Raw genomic sequence first — 25,795 nt, forward strand, 5'->3', positions numbered from 1 at the left:
CCTGCTGCCGTTTTTGGACAGAAGTCTTCCACCTACCCTTGCTCATTACAGGAAGTTTTACTTATTACCCTATTCTACTTTAAAGTTTTATAATTGCCGCCTCCTCGATGCAAGTTTTACAATACAAATTACCTGACAGTTCGAGTTTTTTTTTTCTTACTCCATGGATTAGCCATCACTGCTTTGGCGAGGAAAAAAAGCTGTTTTTTTTTTTTTGCATTTATGTAAAGGCAGAGATAAGGAGACTTCTGCTTGTTTCCTGCCATGGCTCATGCCTAATTTGCACCCCAGACAGTTTGATCAAAAGAAAGGAGAGGGGTGGGTGAGAAATTATTTTTAATTCAATCTACCCATTCATGTTTTGGTATGCATGTGCAATTCAGCATCCAAAAAGGCTGCAATGAATATTCTATTAACAATCTCATCACTCCATAAATGTATAGCTAGGTTGGTAACTATACCCGGCCTAATCCCCCCCCCCCCCCCCCCCCATCAGAAAATCTTTTTTTGCAATTACACGAAGATCGATATTCCCTTCAGTAAAGCAATGTGACATTCTAGTAAATCGAAATAGAAGCAACTTGATCACATTCCTTACTAAAGTCCAAACATTTATTATCTATCTCGGGTATCCCACCCCTCCCCCCACAATAAAGGACCAACACTGGCAGCAACATTGCCTCAAGTATGCAATGAAAACAGACGTTCTGCAAGTTAAACCTACCTTATTTTCCAACAGAAGGTGCTTACACATGCAATATATGCATGACAAGGACAATAGCATCAACATACATTTACATGCACTGGAATTTGCAACTTGAATCACAGGAACACGAGGTCAGAAACACAGATGAGGCTCATCCAAGGAGAAGCAGCATCAAACCAAATCAAAGCACATGGCACATTTTTATGCCAAAACTTACCTTTTTAACAGCACCTGGCATTGTGGTATTAATAGCACATTCAAGCAATTTCACAATGAACTCACCAAAACAAAATAATTTTACTTTCCCCCATGGCCACTACTCTCAAGGTGTGAAACTCAGATTATTACCCTGGCCAGAGGAGAGGGCATTGCATTTTGGTCGATCCAACACGAGTAGGTGTATTACATTTGATCCCTATATAGTTAGACCCCTTGAGACCCTTTAGACCCCCCCAGACCCTTCAATAACCATTGGAACCTTTATACACTGTAGAACCACAAGACCCCTTAGAACCCAAGAACATCCTTAGTTCCTGTTAAACCTTTTAAACCACTATATACACTATAAACCTTTTACACCTTTCCAACTTTTTAATACCCTTTACACCTCTGACCTTGAGAAACCCTTTAGACCCTTTCAGACAATTCCAACCGTTTGGACCTTAAATTACACCCTTCAGATCCCTTCGACCTGTTTAGACCCTTTAGCCACATTCAGATCTTTCAACCTTTAGACCTTCGATCTCGACAACTAGACAATTTCGACCTTTCATTTGCAATCAATGACCCTTTCGTACACCCGTCCATTTATTTTCCACACAAAACAAGGCCTGGCAAGGCTCTGCAATCTGATTGTTCTTTCTAGTTGTATATGTATTGCAGCACAATCAAACTTTCATTTATGGAAAACTTGGCAGACTTGGAGGTCTAATCTAGTCTTTCACCCAAAATAACTGGAACAGCAAATATAGAAGTCAACTATTTGCCATATTCAATTCTTACAAAATTTGTCCCACCAACTGATGATTTGAGAGGTGTAGGACCTGAGCTCATTTAGGCCTTTGTAGGACTCCGTTTATAGTTTCAAATACAACCAAAATTTCTAATTAAAGTTATTTTCAAAATTCCCAATTGCAAATCTTATTTTTGACGTTCCTCCCCGAATACGACTCAAGCGCGGATAAACACACCTCAAGAGGTGTCACTTGCAATTTCTGCCCCTCATTTGGCTTCTGGGATTCAACTGCAGTCACATAATTCCGATTGACAAACTGTGGGATGGGGGAGGAAGAGGGTCAAGTTTCAATAATGGGTTAAAATAAGTAAATAAATAAAGACGTCAGGCAGAGCACAATACTTGCAAATACAAATCTTCGATTTTGCAAGTAACAAAGTTATTTCATTTGTATAACCAATATCTGGCTGGGTCATGGTTCATCAGAATCATAGCCTCAACATGACTCAAATAATAATTTATCAAGAATGTTACACAATCTGTAAAATTCATTGTTCATATTCATCTACACCATAACAAAAGATCTGAGAACTGCAACCGCTATGGAAGACTCCTTAAAACGCTAACATTATCCTTTTGTCATGAGCCAGGATCAATATTGGGTAGGGAAGGGAAGAAGCCTACAAACCTTTACAAAGGCAAAGAAATGATAAAGTTGTATCCATCATTCAGGACATCTACAAAAATTAATCAAAACTTATCTTCCTGTAATGTCATGCCATGTCTCACCTTTACCACACAACCCGAACCTTCAATAAAATCATATTTACAATTTTTATTCAACCTGCCCTTTCAAACCACTGCTCCACAACTTCTTGCAACAATTACAAATGGCTTCTTACAAGATTGTGCAAATAAAAAAAAGCATTTTTATCCATTATGAGCACAGTGAATAATCAATTCATACAATACAAAGGCAAATTCAACAATTGTGCAGTTGGAGAAAAAACAGAAATCTTACCAAATTGCAAAAAAAGCAAGGCATACCTCTTTTGCAAGTACAATGCTCGAATGAGAATTTGCCATTCCCAACGATTCTGGAAGAGGAGGGGGGGGGGGGGGTTGGCAGGTGGAAAACATGCACTAATCACCTTCTATTGCTAAAACAAGCAGCATATGTGCATATGTCACACCTCATTCCAGAAGGGTCCTTCCATCATAAGTTTAAAAATTGTACTGTTGGAAAGCTAATAATCGATTTACTTGATTGGAAAGCAAATAGATTTACTGGGAACAAAAACGTGTCCATTTAACCTCAAGGATGTCCGTTTCAAAAGCTACTCTTTCTGGGATTGAAAAATCAGGACCAAGATTCCAAGCACAATACATTGAACCCAGCCATTTGAAGTCTGAGTAGAAAAACACTTAATTTTCCCTGAAATTTTGCTTTTAATATTTCATTTTAAGAAATATTAGAGAAAGATCACAAAACCATATACACTGTTGGCCACCAATGGGTTATTGCAGGAATGAGATCATGAATGATATCACAGCACCAATACAAAAAGCATAATGTCAATTAGCAAGGAAAGTACATTAAAGCTTTTTCCAGATTAATATCAAAACAGACTTAGCAATAAAGTGGCTTCACAATAAAGGAATTGCCCTTACTGCTGACAAATTTTCATTTTTTTAACATTAAGCTCCTAAACCTAAGAGCAGAGGAGGCAAGGGCTGATAAATGTGACATAAGAAATGTAAACAATGCTGCAGCAGGTGTCTTCTTGGACATTCCTTGTACACATACGTACAGCAATTTTGCTATCATAGCTTCATCCCAGGCTTTGTCCCCATTACTCTAAGTTGACTATGGAAGCCATGGCAGTAAATAACAAGCGTTACGCCTAGGTCCCCCGTCGGTGAGATGATGTTGACAAAGTGGAAAAAGCAAGGCGGCCATCTTGGATTTTGACGTGGCGACCCAATTTTCAATAGCCTCCTTCCTTATGCCTAGATACACCCACACACCAGATTAGAAGTTGGTACTTCGCTTATTTTTCAAGATATTCCGCTCACAAGGTTCAGACATACATGGCGGCGGCCATCTTGGATTTTGACGTGGGTTGCACCCGCACACCAAATTCGAATGCGGTCCTTCGCTTATGCACGCACGCCCACCCGCACGGACGGACACACGGACGGACACACGGACGGACACACGGACGGAGGGGAAAACCATAGTCCCCCTTTCGCTCCGCCGTGCGACGGGGGACAAAAAATTTCACCCATTTAATCACAAGATTACCCATTTTAAAAGCAACTCTTTCCACGATTGAGGAAAAGGGAATGGAAGCTTCAAGCAGCAGTTCCAATGGTAATATTTATTATTCGACAACATGTGGAACCTTTATGGACAGGAAACAGTGTGTATATATATATATATATATATATATATATATATATATATATATATATATATATATATATATATATATATATATACCTATATACCTATAATCCTATATATATATATATATATATATATATATATATATATAAACAGTGTGTGTGTGTAATGTTACCAATAGACTCCTAAATCGAGAGGCTCACGTGCTTGATATTTGGCATAGACATGGCCATTGAGCCTGGGAAGAACATGGCCGACCTAAAAAAAATTATTTCATATTTTTTTACCATATTTTTATCTCAGCGCATTTCAGCGAGGAATATTATGCACGGAATCTGAGGCTGTGGCAGAGCAGCGCGCTGATTCGCTCAGAGCGATCACGTGATGTTCCTTGCCACCATAAACTCGCAGTTACGCGTTCGCACGTAATTCAGAGCGAAAAGCGATTGCGTTTTTTCACATTTCAGCGAGGAACATTGCCATTCACACCACATAGGTTTTTACACACAAACTGTGTTTTATATATATAGATTTTTTTTCAGCGAGGAATATTATACACGGAATCTGAGGCGGTGGCAGAGCAGCACACCGATTTGCTCAGAGCGATCATGTGATGTTCCTTGCCACCATAAACTCACAGCAAGTAGCATAGATTTTAGCATGATTAAGCATGATTTAGCATAGATAGTAGCATGTTTCACATACGTAATTCAGAGCGAAAAGCGATTGCGTTTTTTCACATTTCAGCGAGGAACATTGCCATTCACACCACCTAGGTTTTTTTTTTTCTTCCATCTTTAGATCCATTTTTTTTTTTCAGCGAGGAATATTATACACGGAATCTGAGGCGGTGGCAGAGCAGCGCGCTGATTCGCTCAGAGCGATCACGTGATGTTCCTTGCCACCATAAACTCACAGCAAGTAGCATAGATTTTAGCATGATTAGCATTTAGCATGATTTAGCATAGATAGTAGCATGTTTCACAGATTTTTTTTCAGCGAGGAATATTATACACGGAATCTGAGCCGGTGGCAGAGCAGCGCACTGATTCGCTAGGCAATCACGTGATGTTCCATCCCCACCGCCAGACCATTGAACATAAAACAGTTTGTGTGTGTGTAATGTAATGTTACCTCCCCTCCCCTTTCATCCTCCCCTACCCTTCCCCCCTACCTTCCCCCCTCACCCTCCCCCCTCCTCCCCCGTTCCCCTCCCCCCTCGGCAATGCCGGGTACTTCTGCTAGTATATATTATATATATATATATATATATCTATATATATATATATATATATCTATATATATATCTATATATATATCTATATATATATATATATATATCTATATATACATATCTATATCTATATATATATATATCTATATATACATATCTATATCTATATATATCTATATATATATATATATATATATATATATATATATATATCAACGACTCAGAAAAACAAGACCATGCAGAGCATGATACTTGCAAAATCCAGCACTCCCCAAAATAAAAAGTTGCCATGGATTCATCAAATTGCCCATTTCATCAAGATTAAAATCGACAACCTTAATCAAAGCTCAGGACAAACATATTAAAATTGATTTTTCATATATGAAAATTGATATTAAAAGTTTGACCTTGAGTGGACCTTTGACCTTAAAATAGTTGGTTTTCCAATTCAGTGAAGCACTATGTAAATGCTGTTCAATTTAAGTTAATAGGATGAAAAGTGACAATCTTACTATAATTCACCAAATGTCTGTCTCTGTTCTCGAAGGTACCGTAAAAACTGCTGAACCGATCGCAAAGATATTTTTGGTGGGTAATCCTGGGACCCCCGGGAGTACAATAGGCTATTTAGTTTTCCCAATTTCAGCTTTGGTCTCCAGCATTCTCAGGTTTGGACTCCCGTATAATATTTGTGTTCGCATAACGTTCATTGCGACGATGTTCTCATTGTGACGATGTATGTGTTCACGGTAGTGTTTGACGCGACAGTGTGAACGTAATTTCGGAATGTTTTTCGTTTCGTAATCCTTTAATGAACGTTTAATGCCCTTCGATGTCCTGGGCCGCACGCGAGCTACACTGGACGGGCCAGCGTGTACCTTGCCCTTCGCCGTCAGGCTCAGGTAAACCGCTGAGCCCCATCCGTGATGGGGACTGGGGCTTGAGACAATGTCCCACGAACGAGGAATTCCCAGTAAACACGAGTCATCAGCTCACGTTGATTAAGTCCCTGCCCTTTGTACACCCCACCCGTCGCCGCACAAACATCACAATGAAACACAATCACAATTCACATATTCGTGCAATTCGAGAAAAGGAACTTTTCTCGGCAATATCGTCTCTCCTGAAGTTCTAAGCTGAAGAAGAGGTACAAAATCATTCAATTCTTTTCCCTAAAGAAAAGCGTACAGTTGCTATCACAATTTGAAACACGATGGAATAATATTTACCGATATGAACAGTGATGTGGCTTTTATTGAAATTCTAAAGCTACTGTTTTGATTTTGATGATTTACATGTGATATGATTTGACGGATGTTTGTATAAATCGTTTAAAATAAAAAAAATTCTGCCTTCAATTTCTGGTATTTTGCCTTTTCGTTTCGGCTACGCAATTGAAGCCCCGCCCGTAGGGCAGGTTGAAATGCGCAAGCTGTTTTACAAAGTTTGTTTGTTTACTACAAAGTACCCACTTACTAGTTTTATAAATCTGACTTTATGACCGTTGACCTTAAAATCAATAGGCTTCTCATTTGTGACCTCTACAACCAGGTGAAGTTTGTGACGATCGGTTTAGAATTGTGACCTATAGGTGATTGACAGAAATAGACAGAATAACGCACAAGACAAACTAATATACCTGGGAAAAAAAATCTTCGATTTTGCAAGTAACAAATGCACATAAAAGTACACCAAAGAACACAAAACAAAGCCACCACAGCTACTGCATGTAGTTATAAAAGATCCATTTTTTAAGAGTTTCATTTTACTTCCTGATTCACAGAGTCAAGCAATATACATTTATACCATACAACATGCTGTATTTGGATTAGACCAGTCAGAAAAGCAATGGGTAGGCAATGCCAAGTTTGTACCAAAAGCATTTTAAAATAAATAAATAAAACGCCATGAGTAACAACCAACCTGTAGGTTTTGATGTAAGATCATGTGAAGTATGGGAAGTATGGGAAGGGTTCTGCAGAGACTTTCCCAGAAGCACCACTTTGCAGTTTGGTATTTGATCTTCCTCATCAGAACTGCTGTAGTTTGGCAATGTCTCAAAGTACCCACTATCAATCACTTTTTGAACTACTTTATGCAATTTCTTATCTGCAAAACATAAGGATACCAGAGAAAAAATTCAAAACCATTAAAATTTCAAATACAAAGTCAGTAAACATTACTAAAAAAAACAAATTTCATTACCAACGATCACATATTGAAAATTCAAAACCAGAAGCAGACGGAAAGTGGCAATTATATGTGGGAAAATTGCATGATTTGGTCAGGGTCACCCAGATAGCTCAGATGGCAGAACACTGGTACCTGGGTTCAATTCCTGGTCTGGGCATGTAATTTTCCAACATATGTCAATTAAATATTTAATTAATTTTTAAAGAAAAAAAGTCAGACATGAACATTTCCTGCAGCTACAATTATACATATCTCAATGTCAGAATTCAAGGTATGATGCATGAACACAAATACAATGTAAAAACAAGCGTTACGCCTAGGTCCCCCGTTGTTGAAGCGATGTGAGTTGACAAAGTGGAAGACGCAAGGCGGCCATCTTGGATTTTGACCTGGCGACCCAATTTTCAATAGCGTTCTCCCTTAAGCGTAGATACACCCACACACCAGATTAGAAGTTGGTACTTCGCTTATTTTTCAAGATGTTCCGCTCAAGGTTCAGACATACATGGCGGTGGCCATCTTGGATTTTGACGTGGCAACCCAATTTTCAATAGGGTTCTCCCTTATGCGTAGATACACCCACACACCAGATTAGAAGTTGGTACTTCGCTTATTTTTCAAGATATTCCGCTCAAGGTTCAGACATACATAGCGGCGGCCATCTTGGATTTTGACGTAGGTTGCACCCACACACCAAATTCGAATGTGGTCCTTCGCTTACGCACGCACGTACGCATGCACGCCCGGACGGACGGACACGGACGGACACACGGACGGAGGGGAAAACCATAGTCCCCCTTTCGCTCCGCGGTGCGACGGGGGACAACAAGCATATAGCACTGACAATTGGCATAGGTTGGTATCCATGGAGAAGAGAAAACTTGAGGAAATTCCCTGCCGAGTGCAGTGAAAAAGGCGGTGCCATTGTGGCATATCACTGGTACCCAGAGTGCCCCCAGGAAACAAGGGCAATTCCCCCAAACTCTGGTTGTGTTGTCTCACGAGCAGTCCTGTGTTGTGTCTCATGTATTCGTCTATGTCCATGTTTGAGAGGGTTGGCAACTCTACTACAAGCCTTACATCCTAATAAACAAATTAACCCTTCAAATAAATTTGCAATTGGTCAATGGCTTGGACACAAATCCAATTTATTAGACCAGAGCAGGGGTTCTTCACCTTTTTTGAACCATGATCCCTTTGAGAATCTGGTGAAAGCTACGAACCCTCCCCAGAAGAAGGCACATAAGCACATAAACACAAAATTTTGCATACAATGAATACATTTTATTGCATAGTAAAATTTCCTTCACATACCATCATAATCAGAATAATAATTTTAAAAAATATCTTTACAAATATATCTCACTTTTTTCATGCAAAAATCAATGACATATCCAAATTGTGCAAATTAAACAAAAAATAAACTTCAATTCTGCTCGAAAGTAAAAAAAAAAACAAATGGAAGGAAATGGAGAAAAACATGGTACCCCAATATTTATATTCATAGTTTCTGCATTATTTATCTATTAAAATATGGAAATGTGTGTACCCTGGTATAGAATAGGTACAACGTATCCCTGCGTGTCATAAGAGGCGACTAAGAGGGTTGGCGTCAGGAAGGGCATCAGGAAGCGCATCCGGCAAAACATTGCCTCAAAAAGAAAACCATGACAATTACAACTACATATGGGCAGGGTACAGCCTGAAGTGGAGATCGGTTTCTGAGGTTTGGGACATGAAATGTAGGGACAATGATGGAGATCAGGAGAAGTGGAGGAAGTATTGATCAGAAGAACAGTGGACATAGGTTGTGTGCAAGAGACGAGATGGAGGGGAAGTGGTGTGAGAATGGTGAAGGGTAGGCAGGGACAGAAATACAAGTTTGTGTGGCAAGGGTGCCCGGAGGGCGTGAATGGTGTTGGTGTCATGTTTTCTGAGGAGTTTGAAGACAGTGTGGAGAGTGTGACGAGAGTGAGTGATAGGTTCATGATGGTGAAAATGATTGGAAAGCTCTTGAACGTCATCTCGGGATATGCTCCGCAGGTTGGTCGAAGTGATGAAGAAAAGGACAAGTTCTGGTGTACGATAGAGAAGCTGATGGAAAACGTGAAAGACGAAGTTGTTGTGGTAGGAGACCTAAATGGACATGTGGGAAGGAGTATGGATGGTTTTGAGGGAGTTCATGGGGGTTATGGATATGGTGTGAGAAATGGAGAAGGTGAAAGGATTTTGGAGTTTGCTGATGGATCTGATTTGTTGATTTGTAATATTCAGTTCCAGAAAGAGGATAATAAGCTTGTTACATACACGTCAGGTGGGTCGACAACAACCGTTGACTACCTGATGGTGCGTAGGCGAGATAGGGGGCACCTCCGGGACACAAAGGTGATCCCGGGGGACGAGGCTGTTTCACAGCACCACTTGGTTGTCTGCGACATAAGGGTGAAAGGTGTGAGGAGAGCTCGGCGGGTGAAGTACCAACCGAGAATGAAGGTGTGGAGATTGAAAGAGGTGACAGTAAGGGAGGCATTAAAAGAGAGGCTGAGTAGGGTAGAGGATGATGTGGTTGAGCTTGAAAGTGGTTGGATGTCTATGAAAGCTAGTCTGTTGGGAGCCGTTGGTGAGGTATGTATGTGGATGGGCAAAAGGACCACCAAGGCACTCGGAAACATGGTGGTGGTGTGATGAAGTGGGAAAGAGGATTGACGAGAAGAGGAAGAAGTTCAAGGAGTGGCAGAAGGCGAAGGGTACAGGAGCAGAAAAAGCAGAGCATGAACGTTATAAGGCAACCAAGAAGGCTGCAAAGAAAGAGGTAGCAAAGGCGCAGGAGGCATGTAGGAAAATGTTCGGAGAACGCTTGGATTCGGAAGAGGGTCAGAGAGCGGTATTCAGGATTGCAAAGCAGATAGCGAAAGAGGTGTGATGTGATGGGGGTGAGTTGCTTGAAGGATGAAGTGGGACAAATCGTTGTGGACCCAGATGGAATTAAAGGAAGATGGAAAAGATATATGGAAATGCTGTTGAATACAGATAATGAATGGGATGGCAACATAGAGAGTAACCCAGTTTTATGACCGGCAGAGAAGATAACCGAGAAGGAAGTTGAGGAAGCGATAAAAGCAATGAAGAGTAGAAAAGCGGGCGGGCCGACGGGAGTTGAGGGAGATATGTTGAAGGCAGCAGGAAGTTGGGGTGTTAAGAGAATGACAGATCTGTAATCTGGTGGTGAAAGAAGGCCGCATTCCAGTGGATTGGGAACTGAGTACCCTTGTCCCTCTACACAAGGGGAAAGGTGACCCTCTGGAGTGTGGCTCGTACCGAGCGATAAAGTTATTGGAGCATGGAATGAAGGTATTGGAAAGGGTGTTGGAGAGGATAAGGAAGAAGGTGAAGATCGACAAAATACAGTTTGGATTTATGCCAGGAAGAGGAACGACAGATGCGCTCTTTATTGTGAGGCAGTTGCAGGAGAAGTACATGAAGAGTTCAGGCGCAAAAACCGATAAACGCCATTTTTGATGAAACTGAACTATGTTTACCGAAGTATATGTTTCAATACCTCCGTTTCAGTAGGCAAATCATTTTCTCCCAAAACCCGATCGCGTCCACATATTTTAAGATACAGCCCATGTCATTTTTATGGGTTTCACCTGGAATGCACAGCAGAAAAATCTTGATTTTCTCATTTCAGCAAAAATGGATATATCTGTTTTTGCATCTGAACTCTTCACATGAAGACGAAGAAGTTGTTTCTTGGGTTTGTTGATCTGGAGAAAGCATTCGATAGGGTTCCACACGAAGTATGGACAGGGGCATTGAGGAAGTTAGGAGTGGAGGAATGGTTGATCAGAGTAGTGATGGCAATGTACAAAAGAGCGCGCACAGCTGTAAGGACGAAGGACGGGAACAGTGGTGAGTTTGAGGTGAAGGTGGGAGTGCATCAGGGGTCGGTACTAAGTCCACTACTATTTGTAGCTGTGATGGAGGTGCTGGTTCAGAACATAAAGGAGGGTTTACCGTGGGAGTTGATGCATGCAGATGATCTGGTGTCGATTGTGAAAAGTACGAATGGACTGAAGGAAAAGATGAACAAGTGGAAGGAATGTATGGAGACAAAAGCTCTGAAGGTGAATATCGGAAAGACTAAGGTGATGGCAAGTGGTAAAGCATGTGGTGAGGTGGAAAGAACTGGGAGGTGGCCATGTGCTGTGTGCAGGAAGGATGTCTGAGTGAACTCCATTCAATGTACAATGTGCTCTAAGAGGGTTCATCAAAAATGCAGTGGTCTCAGAGGGTCATTAACCAGTGTGGCAGCTACATTCAAATGTAAGGTATGCACAGAGGGAGCTGCATATGGAGGAAATGTTGAGTTGGATCTTGGAGACGGCATGAAGCTGGAAGGTATGAAAACATTTTGCTACGTCGGAGACATGCTGAATGGAGAAGGTGGATCAGACTCGGCAACAGTTGCTGGAGTGAGATGTGCATGGAAGAAGTTTCGGGAACTGAGTGGCGTGCTGATGAGGAGGGGAGTGTCGTTGAAGCTGAAGGGAAAGGTGTATGCTGCATGTGTGAGAAGTGTTATGATTTATGGGAGCGAGACATGGGTAATGAACGTAGAGCAGCAACGAAGGCTGGAAAGGGTGGAAATGCGAATGGTTCGGTGGATGTGTGGAGTATCGTTGAGAGAGAGAGAGGAAGACAAATGATGAATTGTGAAAGATGATGGGAATAGAGCCTGTGATGCTGTGAAGAGGAACAGGTTGAGATGGTTTGGTCATGTGTTGAGGAAGGATGAAAGTGACTGGTTGAGAAGAGTGATGGAAATGAATGTAGCAGGAAATAGAGGACGGGGAAGACCGAGAAAGACTTGGCTAAATATGGTGGAAGAAGAAATGCGGGCAAGGGGGTTAACAAGGAGAGATGCAGAAAATAGGGCAAAATGGAGAAGATCGTCATGGGGACCGCAAGGCTAACGCACGCTCTAGCAGGGAAAATGGCCTTAAAATGCATGTTGTTGTTGTTGTAAAATATGGATAAAAGATATACAATATATTGTAATGTAGAAAATAAATGCAGATAAAAACATGGCAAGCAGGAAGGAAAATCAGAGCCAGTGCATGACACGTAGATGGAAAAATTATATTGATGGATAATTGAATATGCAGTATAATTATATAGGAAAAAAAATAAATAATGGATCTAAAGATACTACAAATTTTAAATAATTTTATGCGCCTGGTTCACGGACCCCCTGAAGCCAATCCACGGACCGCAAAGGGGTCCATGGACCACAGGTTAAGAACACCTGGACCAGAGGCATCAAATCAAAGGTGCAAATACAAAATCATCAGCTACAAATATTAGTTTCAAATTGAGCACACCACCATTAGAGCATTGAAATTGCATCAGAAGTGGCAATAAACGTGAATTGTTGCTCCCAGCATTGCCAGCTCTGTGACAGAAGACGCCATTGCATTTTTTGCCGTGCGGGCACAGGCAACTTTCAAGTAATCATCTCAATTCACAATACATTGAAGATTGACCAATAAAGCTTTGTTATTTGCAATCGTCATCATACATTCACATTTTCCATGCAGTGCTGGTTCTCAAATTGGATATTCAATTTGCACCCAGTCTCCTCAATCTCCCCCATATTAAAATCAATCTGAAAGAGAAAAGTCTTCCAACCCCGGTATATGTATGCTCTCGACTCTAGAGTGCAAACACCAGCAAGAGAAGCAAAAAAACTAGATGCTATTCATAGAATACGTACCCTGTACAGTCAACTTGGTGTGAGCCAACTCTGTTTTTGAAGGGATTTATTATTTGATCAAATATGGCTGCCAGACCATGTGAGCGATTACATCATACATCATGTGAGCTCCAATATAAATGCGGAAATCATGCTCAAGAAACTTCAAACTGATCACACCAAGCATTGTCCGTCGAATTATGATGTCATAATTGAGGCACCAATGACTAACACTTCCCATGCAGAGTTCATCAAAATGAGGCACATTTCAATTTTTCCCATGGAGCAGTTTTGGAGACAGGTGCAACGTTCTTCGATTTTTTTGTAGATGGCACCTGTACCACATGACATATGACAATCATTAAAATATTCCATAGAAGGCACTCTTATGGTGAAAATTGTGTTCATCAGACCAAAAGTTGCACAGAATTTATTTTTTTTCAGATCAGATGAAGCGTTGTACTTGTCGTGTACTTGTCAAATGATGTCACAACGAAGGCAATTAACATATCTTATTCCCCATGGGGAGTACTTGACAATGAGACACGTTTCATTTTTTTTTTCTCATTCAACGGTTTCGGAGATGGGTGTAACTTTTTTTCAAATATGGCGTCCATACCACATGACGTCATAAATATGAATAAAAATAAATTCGACAGGCGGAGGCACTCCTATGGCAAAACTTCATGGCAATCGGACCAACGGTTGCCAACAAAATGAATTTTAAATATGCAGACACGTACGCCACACGTATGTATGCAACCGAATGTCGAACCCTGCTTTTCGCTTTAAGCCTGCACAGGGTTAAAAATAATAATCATAATAAGTCAAAATTAAGCAAGATAAAGGTCGTCAATAGAAATAAACACCATCCCTTCAAATCATAAAATAACATTTCAAAAAATAAAAAAATTCCAGATATGAGAATAGCATTTTTTTTAAAGCCTGATAATTGTACAAAACAAAACGTATATCTATTTTCGTGTTGGTTTAGAATCTTCAACTCACATGTGCTTCCTGCAACCGTCTTCTCAGATCTACTCAGGTACTCATAAAGGCAGCAAGAAGCTCGGTCAATTTGTTCATCAAAACTACAGACATGGGATAAGACAGAGCGCATGAAGGGAAAAAAACACTAACACCCTTCCCTTGACATGGAGCAGCCAGAACAAACAGCCTAATGAAAACAGCACAGCAGGAGTACAAGACACTTGCCTCATGTCCCTGTCACGGAAGGGGTGGACCAGCTGGTATAGCTCATCCATATAAGCAAACTCTTCAGCAGAAAGCAGAACGGCTCCATTGCAGCCAGTCGTAAAATCTTGTCGGATGCACTTGTGGCCCAAGTGCTCCAAAACGTATTGCAGCTCAATTACATGTTTCAAACGCTTCCGGTCGTATTCTTTATTCTGGATGGTATCGCGCTGCAAAGCTTTGTGCTGGGCCTTTTGGAACTGTGGAACATACCTTGGATGAGAAACTAAGCACAATTGTTCAATTCATTTAGGTCCCCCCAAGGAAAACTAGGAAGCAGGAAATTCGCTCACTTCGGTGTTCATCAAAATGAACGACTTCTGCAAATCTTGAGCAAATGCCAGGTTGTTCTGCATTTCCTGAGCATTGTTTAAACAGCTCTGCCAAAACAAGACACTCAAATGACAAGCAATGCAAACCAAACAATATTACCAAAATAACATCTTGGATTATAACACTCACGAGCTGACCCGAATCCAGATGCTCTCCAGCCAAAGCCTTCTGCTCATAAGTGGAAAATTTGACCTGCAGCACAGAAAAACTTGCATGAAATGGATGATGGAGATTTTTCCTGCGACTTCTAATGCAATCATTATTTTTTGAGGATCAAATCACAGCAGCATTTCAACCCGATAAATGCACAAATTTCCATCACAACCTTCCTCCATTACCATGCAATAGTGAAGCGAGTCAATGCATTGTTGAAATGCAAAAAAACTCGAAAAATTTGCTAAAGCTCTCAACAATTAAACGGCTTTCATAAAAATCTGACCATCATTGCTGGCCCACCAACCGTCCACAATAACTTGACCAGACTATAGCCTTATGGAACCTACCACCAAGCAAACCACACGACACACGTGCATCTATTCTACTTCAATAAGAACTTAAACCTTCTCTTCGGACAAATAAATCAATGTTTATTTTAAAAAAAACTCAAGAAAATGAATAAAATGTCATAGCCCCCGCCATAGTTTAACAATTTTGCTGTAGCAAGTTAAAGGTCTGTACCCGGTGTGTACCCCAGTTTAGAATAGGTACACCGTATCCCTGCGCGTCTTAAGAGGCGACAAAGGGTTAGCGTCAGGAAGGGCATGCGGCCAGAAAAACATTGCCTCAAAAAGAACCATGACAATTACAATGACATATGGGCAGGGAACAGCCCGAAGTACCCCGTGGGAGACCCCACTCTCCCTCTCGTCAAAACTCAAGGTGGCGAACCCGATCAAAGCAAGGGTGGAAATCACTCCATTCATGAGGAAACGTCTGATGCCCGAATAGTCTGTGGGCTGAGTAGGGTTTACATGCACCCAGCCCACAACTTAACTTCCCGGGTATGTCCATGTACCCCCCACCCTAGGGGTTAGGAAAAAACATGTTAACAGAAAAAAAAACTCATTCCCAAGGTACCTCCCACGCATATTTTGATGTTCCCCCCCCCCCCCCCCCCCGTGTCTGATTTCCGAAAATTAGGGGTAGGCGAAATTCAAATGGCCATAACCTTTTTACCTCATCATCCTATGGTTGCATATGACCCCTCAAAATGTTTGTCCTGGGACACTTTACAATGATGTGTTATATGCAAATGAGGTCACTAATGAGGTCAAACTATGAGGGAATGAGTTTTTTTCATTCAGGCACTCGGAAACATGGTGGTGGGATGATGAAGTTGGAAAGAGGATTGACGAGAAGAGGAAGAAGTTCAAGGAGTGGCAGAAGGCGAATGGTACGGGGGCAGAAAAAGCAGAGCATGAAAGTTATAAGGCAGCCAAGAAGGCTGCAAAGAAAGAGGTAGCAAAGGCACAGGAGGCATGTAGGAAAATGTTTGGAGAACGCTTGGATTCGGAAGAGGGTCAGAGAGCGGTATTCAGGATTGCAAAGCAGATAGCGAAAGAGGTGTGATGTGATGGGGGTGAGTTGATTGAAGGATAAAGTGGGACAAATCGTTGTGGACCCAGATGGAATTAAAGGAAGATGGAAGAGATATATGGAAATACTGTTGAATGCAGAGAATGAATGGGATGGCAACATAGAGAGTAACCCAGTTTTAGGACCGGCAGAGAAGATAACTGAGAAGGAAGTTAAGGAAGCGATAAAAGCAAAGGGTAGAAAGGTGGGAGGGCCGATGGGAGTTGTGAGAGATATGTTGAAGGCAGCAGGAAGTTGGGGGTGTGAAAAGAATGACAGATCTGTAATCTGGTGGTGAAAGAAGGCTGCATTCCAGTGGATTGGGAACTGAGAACCCTCGTCCCTCTATACAATGGGAAAGGTGACCCTCTGGACTGTGGCTCGTATCGAGCGATAAAGTTATTGGAGCATGGAATGAAGGTATTGGAAAGGGTGTTGGAGAGGAGGATAAGGAAGAAAGTGAAGATTGATGAAATGCAGTTTGGATTTATGCCAGGAGAGGAACGACAAACGCGCTTTTTATTGTAAGGCAGTTGCAGGAGAAGTAATGGAGAAGAGGAAGAAGTTGTTTCTTGGGTTTGTTGATCTGGAGAAAGCATTCTTTAGGGTTCCACATAAAGTAGTGACATGGGCATTGAGGAAGTTAGGAGTGGAGGAATGGTTGATCAGAGCAGTGATGGTAATGTACAAAAGAGCACGCACTCAGGACTCAGTAAGGACGAAGGACAGGAACAGTGGTGAGTTTGAGGTGTAGGTGGGAGTACATCAGGGGTCGGTACTAAGTCCACTACTATTTGTAGCTGTGATGGAGGAGCTGGCTCAGAATGTAAAGGAGGGTTTACCGTGGGAGTTGTTGTGTGCAGATGATCTGGTGTTGATTGCGGAAAGTATGGAGGGACTGAAGGAAAACATGAACAAGTGGAAGGAATGTATGGAGGCAAAAGGTCTGAAGGTCAATATCAGAAAGATGAAGGTGATGGCAAGTGGTAAAGCATGTGGTGAGGTGGAAAGAACTGGGAAGTGGCCGTGTGCTGTGTGCAGGAAGGGTGTCGGAGTGAACTACATTGAATGTACAATGTGCGCTGAGTGGGTTCATCAAAAATGTAGTGGTCTGAGGGTCATTAACCAGTGTAGCAGCTACATTCAAATGTAAGGTGTGCACAGAGGGAGCTGCAGTTGTTGAGTTTGATCTTGGAGACAGCATGAAGCTGGAAGGTGTCAAAACATTTTGCTACCTCGGAGACGTGCTGAATGGAGAAGGTGGATCAGACCCGGCAACGATTGTGAGAGTGAGATGTGCATGGAAGAAGTTTCAGGAACTGAGTGGCATGCTGATGAGGAGGGGAGTGTCGTTGAAGCTGAAGGGAAAGGTGTATGCTGCATGTGTGAAAAGTGTTATGATTTATGGGAGCGAGACATGGGTAATGAACGTAGAGCAGCAACGAAGGCTGGAAAGGGTAGAAATGTGAATGGTTCGGTGGATGTGTGGAGTATCATTGAGAGAGAGGAAGACAAATGATGAATTGCGAAAGATGATGGGAATAGAGCCTGTGATTGATGCTGTGAAGAGAAACAGGTTGAGATGGTTTGGTCATGTGTTGAGGAAGGATGAAAGTGACTGGTTGAGAAGAGTGATGGAAATGAATGTAGAATGAAGTAGAGGATGGGGAAGACCGAGAAAGACTTGGCTCAAGATGGTGGAAGAAGAAATGCGGGCAAGGGGGTTAACAAGGGGAGATGCAGAAAATAGGGCAAAATGGCAAAGATTGTCATGGGGACCGCAAGGCTAACCCCCACTCCAGCAGGGAAAATGAACTTAAAATGCATGTTGTTTTGCAAGTTAAAGGCTGTCAGTCTGCCATATTTGGTCAGATTAAATAATAATAATAAAAATCTTCTGCATATGTATACTCATTTATTGTGTGCCAAGTTTGAAGAAAATTGGTCCATGCACATCCGAGAAATGGAAACGTTTAACAAAATGGCTGCCAGTCGATCATCTTGGATCTGATCTCATAAAATGACGTGCGTATATATCCCATCATTTGAGCGGTCGTTTGAAATTTGGTGTGGCAATGTTGAACATCGGTAAATGCATGTCCAAGAAATGGTTGGATATGTTCAACATTGGTGGGTTTTTGTTGTTGTTTTTTTCCAACAACTAAAATGGCCGCCAGTCGGCAGTCTGATCGCATCGCAAAACAAAATGGTGTATATGTATGCCATCATGTTGTGTCTTTGTGCCAAATTTGAAAAAAATAGTTCCATACATCCGATTTATATGGTTGCGGACACACGGATGCGACCAAATCCAAAAGCCCTCGTTTGACCAAGTCCAACGGGGGCTAATAATAGTCAAACATTAAACTGACTTATCAAAAAGCCAGCTCGTAAAATTATGCAGTGTACCCTCCCTCAAAAATAATTACAATTTAAGGAGCAATTTAATTACATTTACTTTAAAAGTTATGATCCACACAATCTTTCCTTTTCCACCTCAATCTCAACTTTCACTTTACCACCCCCAACCTCCTGGGGGGGTAGGATGAAGCAAACGGGAAATTCAGACAGGGAGCTGCGTAAAAGTGATTTGAGGCATTGAGAGAATCCAAGAAATTCTTCAAGAAACTGTCTTGACTTGTTCTGTCCATTTTGATAGACGAACTGCTGAGGCAATGGGCCAGCTCTGATTTGGTATCAAAGTTCGATCTCAGGTGTGGTTACGTGATGTTGGTTTCGCTCGGCAGACCAACGAGGGGTCTGTCACGCAACCCCCAGGACGGTTCCCATTTGCTTTGCTTATGTCACTGGTACAGTAAACCGACTTTGGGCAGGAGCATCCAGCCAGAGTTGGTTGCAAACCACATCCGGGGTCTATTAGACAATGTCCACAGAGTTATCTGAGAGGCGACACCAAAAACAGAGCAGGACAACCGTAACTATGTTGTACTACCAGCTACAAAAGTAGCACCAGCAGCACACAATTTGGTTCAAAGCAAACCATTCATCACACAAGGAGCTGTACCATGAGGTTGTGTGCATTCTTCAACAAGAGGGAGAATCGATTTGAAATACCTGTCCCCTACTGGTCCCAATGAATGTTCCAAGCAAAAAAAAGGGCATAATTCCATGACATTGTTGAAACTCCCCAAAATTATCACAATAAAGCCTACGACCAAGCATATTAGTTTCATTTGAATAGGTCAAAGGGTATGGAAACTAGAGCTTCCAGGGAAGCAGAACTCCACTGAACTGACTGGACAACTTTAAAGTAGGTCAGTTGTCTGTACAAGATTTGACTTAAATGAAAAGCCAACAACCTTGTATAATAATTTTAAGGTCCTTGTATCCTTATACTTGTCATTGTTTTACAATTGATACAATGTTACACTTTGCAACAATGGTGCAGAAATAGTTTTGTAGATAAAAGGAAATGTGTGTAATTCCAAACTACCTTGTCTCACACACCAAGTTTGATCAAAATCCATAAATATTTGTGGACGTTAAAGGCTTAACGTTGTTTGAGCTGAAAACAATATGGCGGCCTATGGCGGCCATTTTGTGACGGATGGGGTTGGAATGCAAAAGCAACCTACCTTGTGTGGTAAGGGTTAAACATTCTAAGTTTGATCAAAATCTGTTAATATTTGTGGACGCTAGAGTGTTAACGTCGTTTTCATGACCAAAAACAAAATTGTCGCCTAAGTCCGCCATTTTTCAACGGATCGGGCTGAAATGTAATACCAACCTGGTCCTTGGGTAAGGATGCTGCATGTCAAGTTTGATCAGAATCGGTTGATATTTGTGGACGCTGGAGTGTTAACGTCAAAAAGTTAAGACAGACAACGGACGCCGGAGGGTGCAGTATGTGATGAATTGATGGTGTTGGCAAAAAAAATGCAGAAAACCACAGGTGAGGCTGACAGATGGACAGAGCAAACCTATAGTCCCCCAACAGGTGGGGAACTAAAGTGACAATTTTAGAGTCTTGATCGCACCCCAATTCATATAAACATGCATAACCGCATATTTTTGGATCAAAATTCAATATTTCCCCTCCACCCCAATAACTATTATACTAAGTGGATTTAGAGGTTGGGAATTCATTGGATCACAACCAGTCAATCCTTTCATGATGGCATTTTAGAAAATGCCTTGGCGTTAGTTTGAATACGGGTATGTGAAGCAAGAATGCAGTTACCATCAAGGTATTGCGACACCAGCATCATCGATGACTGAGGTTTGGCATACAGATATGTTCAAGGTGACCTCCCATAGATGACAAAAGTACAAATGGCCATTGTGTGGATGTGAGCTGCTGCTTTCAAGAGCACCAACACAGACTACATGGCTCATGGAGTTGATTTGATATGCACCTCCAGAGGAAAGAAAACCCGTTACTGTACAAATGGCAGTAATAGTTAGGATAATTCAAAAGCTTAATTTCAGTACAACAGAGGCAGAAAGATTACAATTTTCAACAAATTTTTAAGATTGGCCGTCATTCTTAATACACTAACCTGCCCAACCACCTTCTCAGACTTGGTTAGGCAGGTGCGTTTCCATTTTACTGGCTACCTGCAAGGCATATCCCAAAATATTTTTCGCATCGATCCAATAACTTGAAAATAAATGACAAGCAGGATGTAGACGTCAGATGACACGACTTCTTTCACGATTGGAAATGATTGATGGACAATGGAAAACCTACAATGTGTGATATGAACCTAAGTTCCCTATAGCCAAGAACCAGGGGTTCAGATGACAACTCAAAACAGATAAGGAAATTTGTTGCAGAGGCCATTCAGCCCACCTGTCAAGCATAGATGCTCATTCCACCAGGCTGTTCTAGCCAGCACTCTTTCCTTAAAAGGGCCCAACCATTCTTTTTTGCAAGCAATGAGGATGTTGCCAGTTATCAATTGCAAGACATGTTGTCCACATGTAAAGTCTGGTGTTGGCTTAAGATCTTAGGGTCTTGAGTTCAAGCCCCTGGCAATCTATTGAACACCAGCTGGATTGACTCAGCCAATCATCCTTCCAAGAGTGGCAAAATGAGTACCAGCTTAGTGGAAAGAAAGCAATGAGTATCCTTCAGTGGCGACCTGTGCACGATTATGCCCACCAGCCTAGGAAACCGCTTTGGGAGCCCGATAAATCTAGATGCAAAATCCATGGCCTTCTTCACATATATTACCGTCCTTGTGGCAGTTCATGGAATCTGTCCATCTCCAACATCATCCCTTCCATTTAAGGACTTGTGCAAACCACCACTGCCAACTCGAGGTGAGAGCGCCGATCTTTTTTTTGAATCTCCAAACCTCATGTCCTAAATACATCACAACCAAAACTTCAACCATCACAGCACTCATCCTACCCTCACCCAACAAACAGTACCTACCAAAAAAAACAAAAAAAAAACACCTTCCCCCAGCATGTTGGAGGCTCCTGACTACCCTCACCTAATTGCCATCTTCAAAACACTCAACTGAAACGGCTTCTCCATTAACATGAATGACAACTAATGTTACTTTAATCTATTTCTGAACTCCAGATCAGCAAGTCATTCGCATAGTAAGCGGGAAAAAAAAAAAAAAAATGCAAACTTCCGACAGATGCCAATCTTCAATACATGCATCACAAATTACCAGTTTTGTTTTAAGTAAAGACATTTAACCCAGGAGGACATACTACTTCACCCAAACTAATGAAAGATGGAAGCTCTCAACCTCAAGCAGGTAGTCAACAATTACTGGGTTTCTCATGGGTTTGACAGTTCAGCATCCTGCTCTGCTTGCAAAGCTTTTAAACTTCGGCATCAGAAGCAAATTTTTACCCTCACCTGAGGAGAGTATTGCATTTGAGTCCGTTTTTTTGTTTGTCCACAGAATAAATATGATTTTTCTCTGCAACCGTTGGTCCGATTTACAGGAAATTTTCACCATAGTTGCAACTCCACCTGTAGAATTTTTAATAACTATGACGTCATAAGTCACGTGGTTCTGCCGCCATGGTGGAAAAACTGAAAAACTTTGCACCTCTATATCTCCAAAAGCACTGAATATAATTTTTTTAATTACTTTGAAAAGAACTCTCCATCGGGAATAAAATATATTAATGATGTCAAGTCATAGTTGATAGGTTTATGACCATGATGACGTCATAATTCAACAAGCAGAAAACTTCATCCAATCAAGATGAAATTTGAGCGTCATGTTGGCATAAATTGGTGGAGAAAAAAATAATGGTCATCGGTCATGTGGTTCGGCCACCATATTTGTTTTAACACAAAAGCCTTAAAAAAATGAATGAAAACACCTCCTGGCGAGGGTCTGCAATCTGATTGCTCTTTGTTTAACATGTGATAGACTTCATCCATGTATAACAAGCAGCATGTTGCTTTGCACATTTTAATATCAAACACGTTTCCTTTTGTGGAGATAGAGTTCTCGGCCCAATACTCTTCATTTACATCAATTACCTATCTTGTTGAAACATCCTCTATCATTGAGGATTCCACTGTGCTGTTTAGCTTCTTATTCTTGAACCAGGAAGGCAGCAGCCAAATCGGTCTCACGACCTTCAGAAGATCATGACTTCGTCGACATAGAACATGTCCTTCAATCCAGGCAAGTGGAGCACAACCAACCATTCTAGGACAAAGATAATGTCCTCACAGGATGCTTTTATCAAATTTTAGACAAAATTAACTCGTTTCTGGAGTTAAAGTTATTCATCAGCCATGACCAATGACTGACTAAATTTCAAAGCTAGTCCCAAAAGGGAGAAAAATATCCTCTAGAGTCTCGACTCATGTGCTAATCACTAACTTTGCATGTGTGACAAGTCGAATGGCGTACATATTATTGTGGACTGGGCTTCACATCCCATCTAGCACTATATGTCAGAGGAAACAGCCGAAGAGTGCTGAGATTTGGCCGTGCCCCTCATCTCAGCATCAGACGTTTTGCACAAACCTCAAGGATAGTGCCCCATTGATATTAAATCAAGCACATAAATAGGGGATCATATGAATACGTTTGCATCGTCTTTATTGCATCACCACTAACATACAATCGGGGTTTACTTAAGGTGAGATCATCCTACTAACATTTAGAATAAATTGTATCTCAAAAGAAAAAAGTCATGACTATTGGGCAATTTACAGTTCGCCAATGGAGAAATTGACATTTCTACAGGGAAGGGGGGGGGCGGGTGGGGAGGGAGAGGTGGGGGGAAGACGTAGGAGGGGTCATTTTGACCACTCATTTTTGAACCTACCCCCTCCCCCCCCCCTCCCCCCTTTCCCACAGACTGATAGGGTTGATAGGTTTATGACCTCCTGCATTTAACTTCCTATTAAGGGATCCCATAATCGACCAGACTCAGTGCCATAATGATGAGTCCGGGGGGGGGGGGGGGGGGCAACAGGGTCGGGGTGGGCAACAGGGTGAAATCCGACCTTGGAAGAGCCACGACAGCCAAAAAATGGTGAATGGTGATTCCTTGCCATCATTTACAAAGGAGAGCGCATGGGTACAATTTATGTTGAAAACCATTTCACAGGCTTGATGGGCTGAACGGCTGCCTCCTGCATTGAAGTTACATGGTGTAAGGGTTGCGTCGCTATTCTCCAAGTGACCATGCCAGCAACTCCAGAAGAAGAAGAAGAAGAAGCCGAAGGGGAAGAAGAAGAAAAAGAAAAAGAAAAAGTCCTCTTTTCCACTGACATTGTGCAAGGTGCTGAACATTAAATCCTGCATTTATGAATCCATTAAGGCCTGTGTACATATCTATACACATTTTCAAGTGTTTGTTTTTCTTTCACGGCCAAACTGGAGCACCTCGAAGCCCCAAATGTTGGTGTAAATACTGTACTTTCTGGGTAAGGTTTTAAGCTACCATATGTTGGCCTTGACGTCTGTTAAGAGGCCAAAGGCCACATAGCGTATGTACATTGGGATGTGCTGTGCTGCCGCTGGCCTGCAGGCAAAAGGTAACCACCAGGAGACCAACTAATAGCTCTTCAATGTCCAACATGTCCCAAAACCACTGTCAGGAAAAAGCTCACCCACCCAGGCAGTGATCATGCCCCTCCCCCAGGAAGTGCCAGGTAGCTCCTGCTAGTTACTCCCGCCAGGGTGTGTGTGTGTGTGTGTGTGTGTGTGTGTGTGTGTGTGTGTGTGTGTGTGTGTGTGTGTGTGTGTGTGTGTGTGTGTGTGTGTGTGTGTGTGTGTGTGTGTGTGTGTGTGTGTGATCTGGAAAAGTTCTGAACGGATTTGGATGAAAGTTGGTGGGATGATTGCCCTTGGGATAAGGAAGAATCGATTCGTTTTTGGTTAAGTTCAGGATATTATTCTGGATCCAGGAATTTTTTCGGGAATTTTTTTTTCTGTTTTCCTTTAAAAACCGTTTTCTCTGCAATAATTGGAGCGATTGAGCAAATTTTCACCATAGGAGGGACTCGGTCTGTAGAATATTTTTATGGCAATTATGTCACAGGTCACATGGTTCGGCCGCCATATTGTTTTGAGTGAAAAACACTAAAATCCAATTTTCTCCAAAACGCCTGAACAGATCAAGGCCAAACTTTTCAGGCAGAGTAGCATACCCATGACGAACAAAAAAGTCAGTGAGCATGACATCATGCATCACATGGTTTCAGAGTTATGATGTTTTTAAGCACAAACATTTAAAACCTAGCTCCTCCCTCATTTGTGATCCAATCGAGGGGAAACTTCACAGATCTATTCAGCATATCAGTCTACTAAAATGTCCTTTTGGAATTTGCGATAGGTCACGTGGTTTGGCAGACATCGTTAATTAAATGCAAATAAAAACATTTATATCTCTTGAACCACTTCATTGATCGCCGTGAAACTTCATACTGTAGTAGTCATGGAGTAACAAGTGTGCAAAATTAAGATCATTGGATGCACTGTCTGGAAGCTAGAAGTTATTGCGTGAAGAAGAAGTCTTCGACTGTGGACGATTAATTATTTATCACATGTACAGACTTGCAGGCATCGTTTGACACAATCTCCCGGGTTAATTTGAACCTCAAATAAAATTATAATTCCAGATTTGTCAATGGCTGAGGTATATTAACAAACGAATAAAACAAATTTGGCAAAATTCCAACTTTTTAAAAAAAGATCGCATATTCACCCAGGGTTGAGGCTGAAGAAGAAGAAACCTCGCATGGGCTTCCCAGACCAAATAAATAATTCTGGCTCTGCGATTTTCAGGTTTATTACTCCAGCCAGGGAGTAATGCATTCGATCGTGTCCGTCCGTCCGTGTGTGTGTATGTTCATGTGCTCGTGTGTTTGTGAACAAGATATCTGGAAAAGTTCTGAACGGATTTGGATGAAGTTGGTGGGA

General features: G+C 41.6%; 1 protein-coding gene across 5 annotated transcripts in view; it reads right to left on the bottom strand.

Moving 5' to 3' along the window:
* The window catches only part of CAPRIN2 (caprin family member 2), an 84,362-nt gene that overhangs the window by 42,255 nt on the left and 16,312 nt on the right, over window positions 1–25,795 (bottom strand). For all 5 annotated transcript variants that reach the window (XM_068097602.2, XM_068097578.2, XM_078769789.1 and 2 more), the window contains exons 2-8: window positions 14,967–15,029; window positions 14,798–14,884; window positions 14,466–14,704; window positions 14,259–14,341; window positions 7,226–7,411; window positions 2,709–2,758; window positions 1,897–1,977 (exon numbers count right to left, since the gene is read on the bottom strand). In XM_068097602.2, the coding sequence (XP_067953703.2) occupies window positions 1,897–1,977; window positions 2,709–2,758; window positions 7,226–7,411; window positions 14,259–14,341; window positions 14,466–14,704; window positions 14,798–14,884; window positions 14,967–15,029 (789 nt within the window). The remainder of the gene's footprint in view (window positions 1–1,896; window positions 1,978–2,708; window positions 2,759–7,225; window positions 7,412–14,258; window positions 14,342–14,465; window positions 14,705–14,797; window positions 14,885–14,966; window positions 15,030–25,795) is intronic.

Source organism: Myxine glutinosa, chromosome 1 (genome assembly GCF_964187855.1).
Source record: "Myxine glutinosa chromosome 1, kmMyxGlut1.1, whole genome shotgun sequence".
Lineage (NCBI taxonomy): Eukaryota > Metazoa > Chordata > Myxini > Myxiniformes > Myxinidae > Myxine > Myxine glutinosa.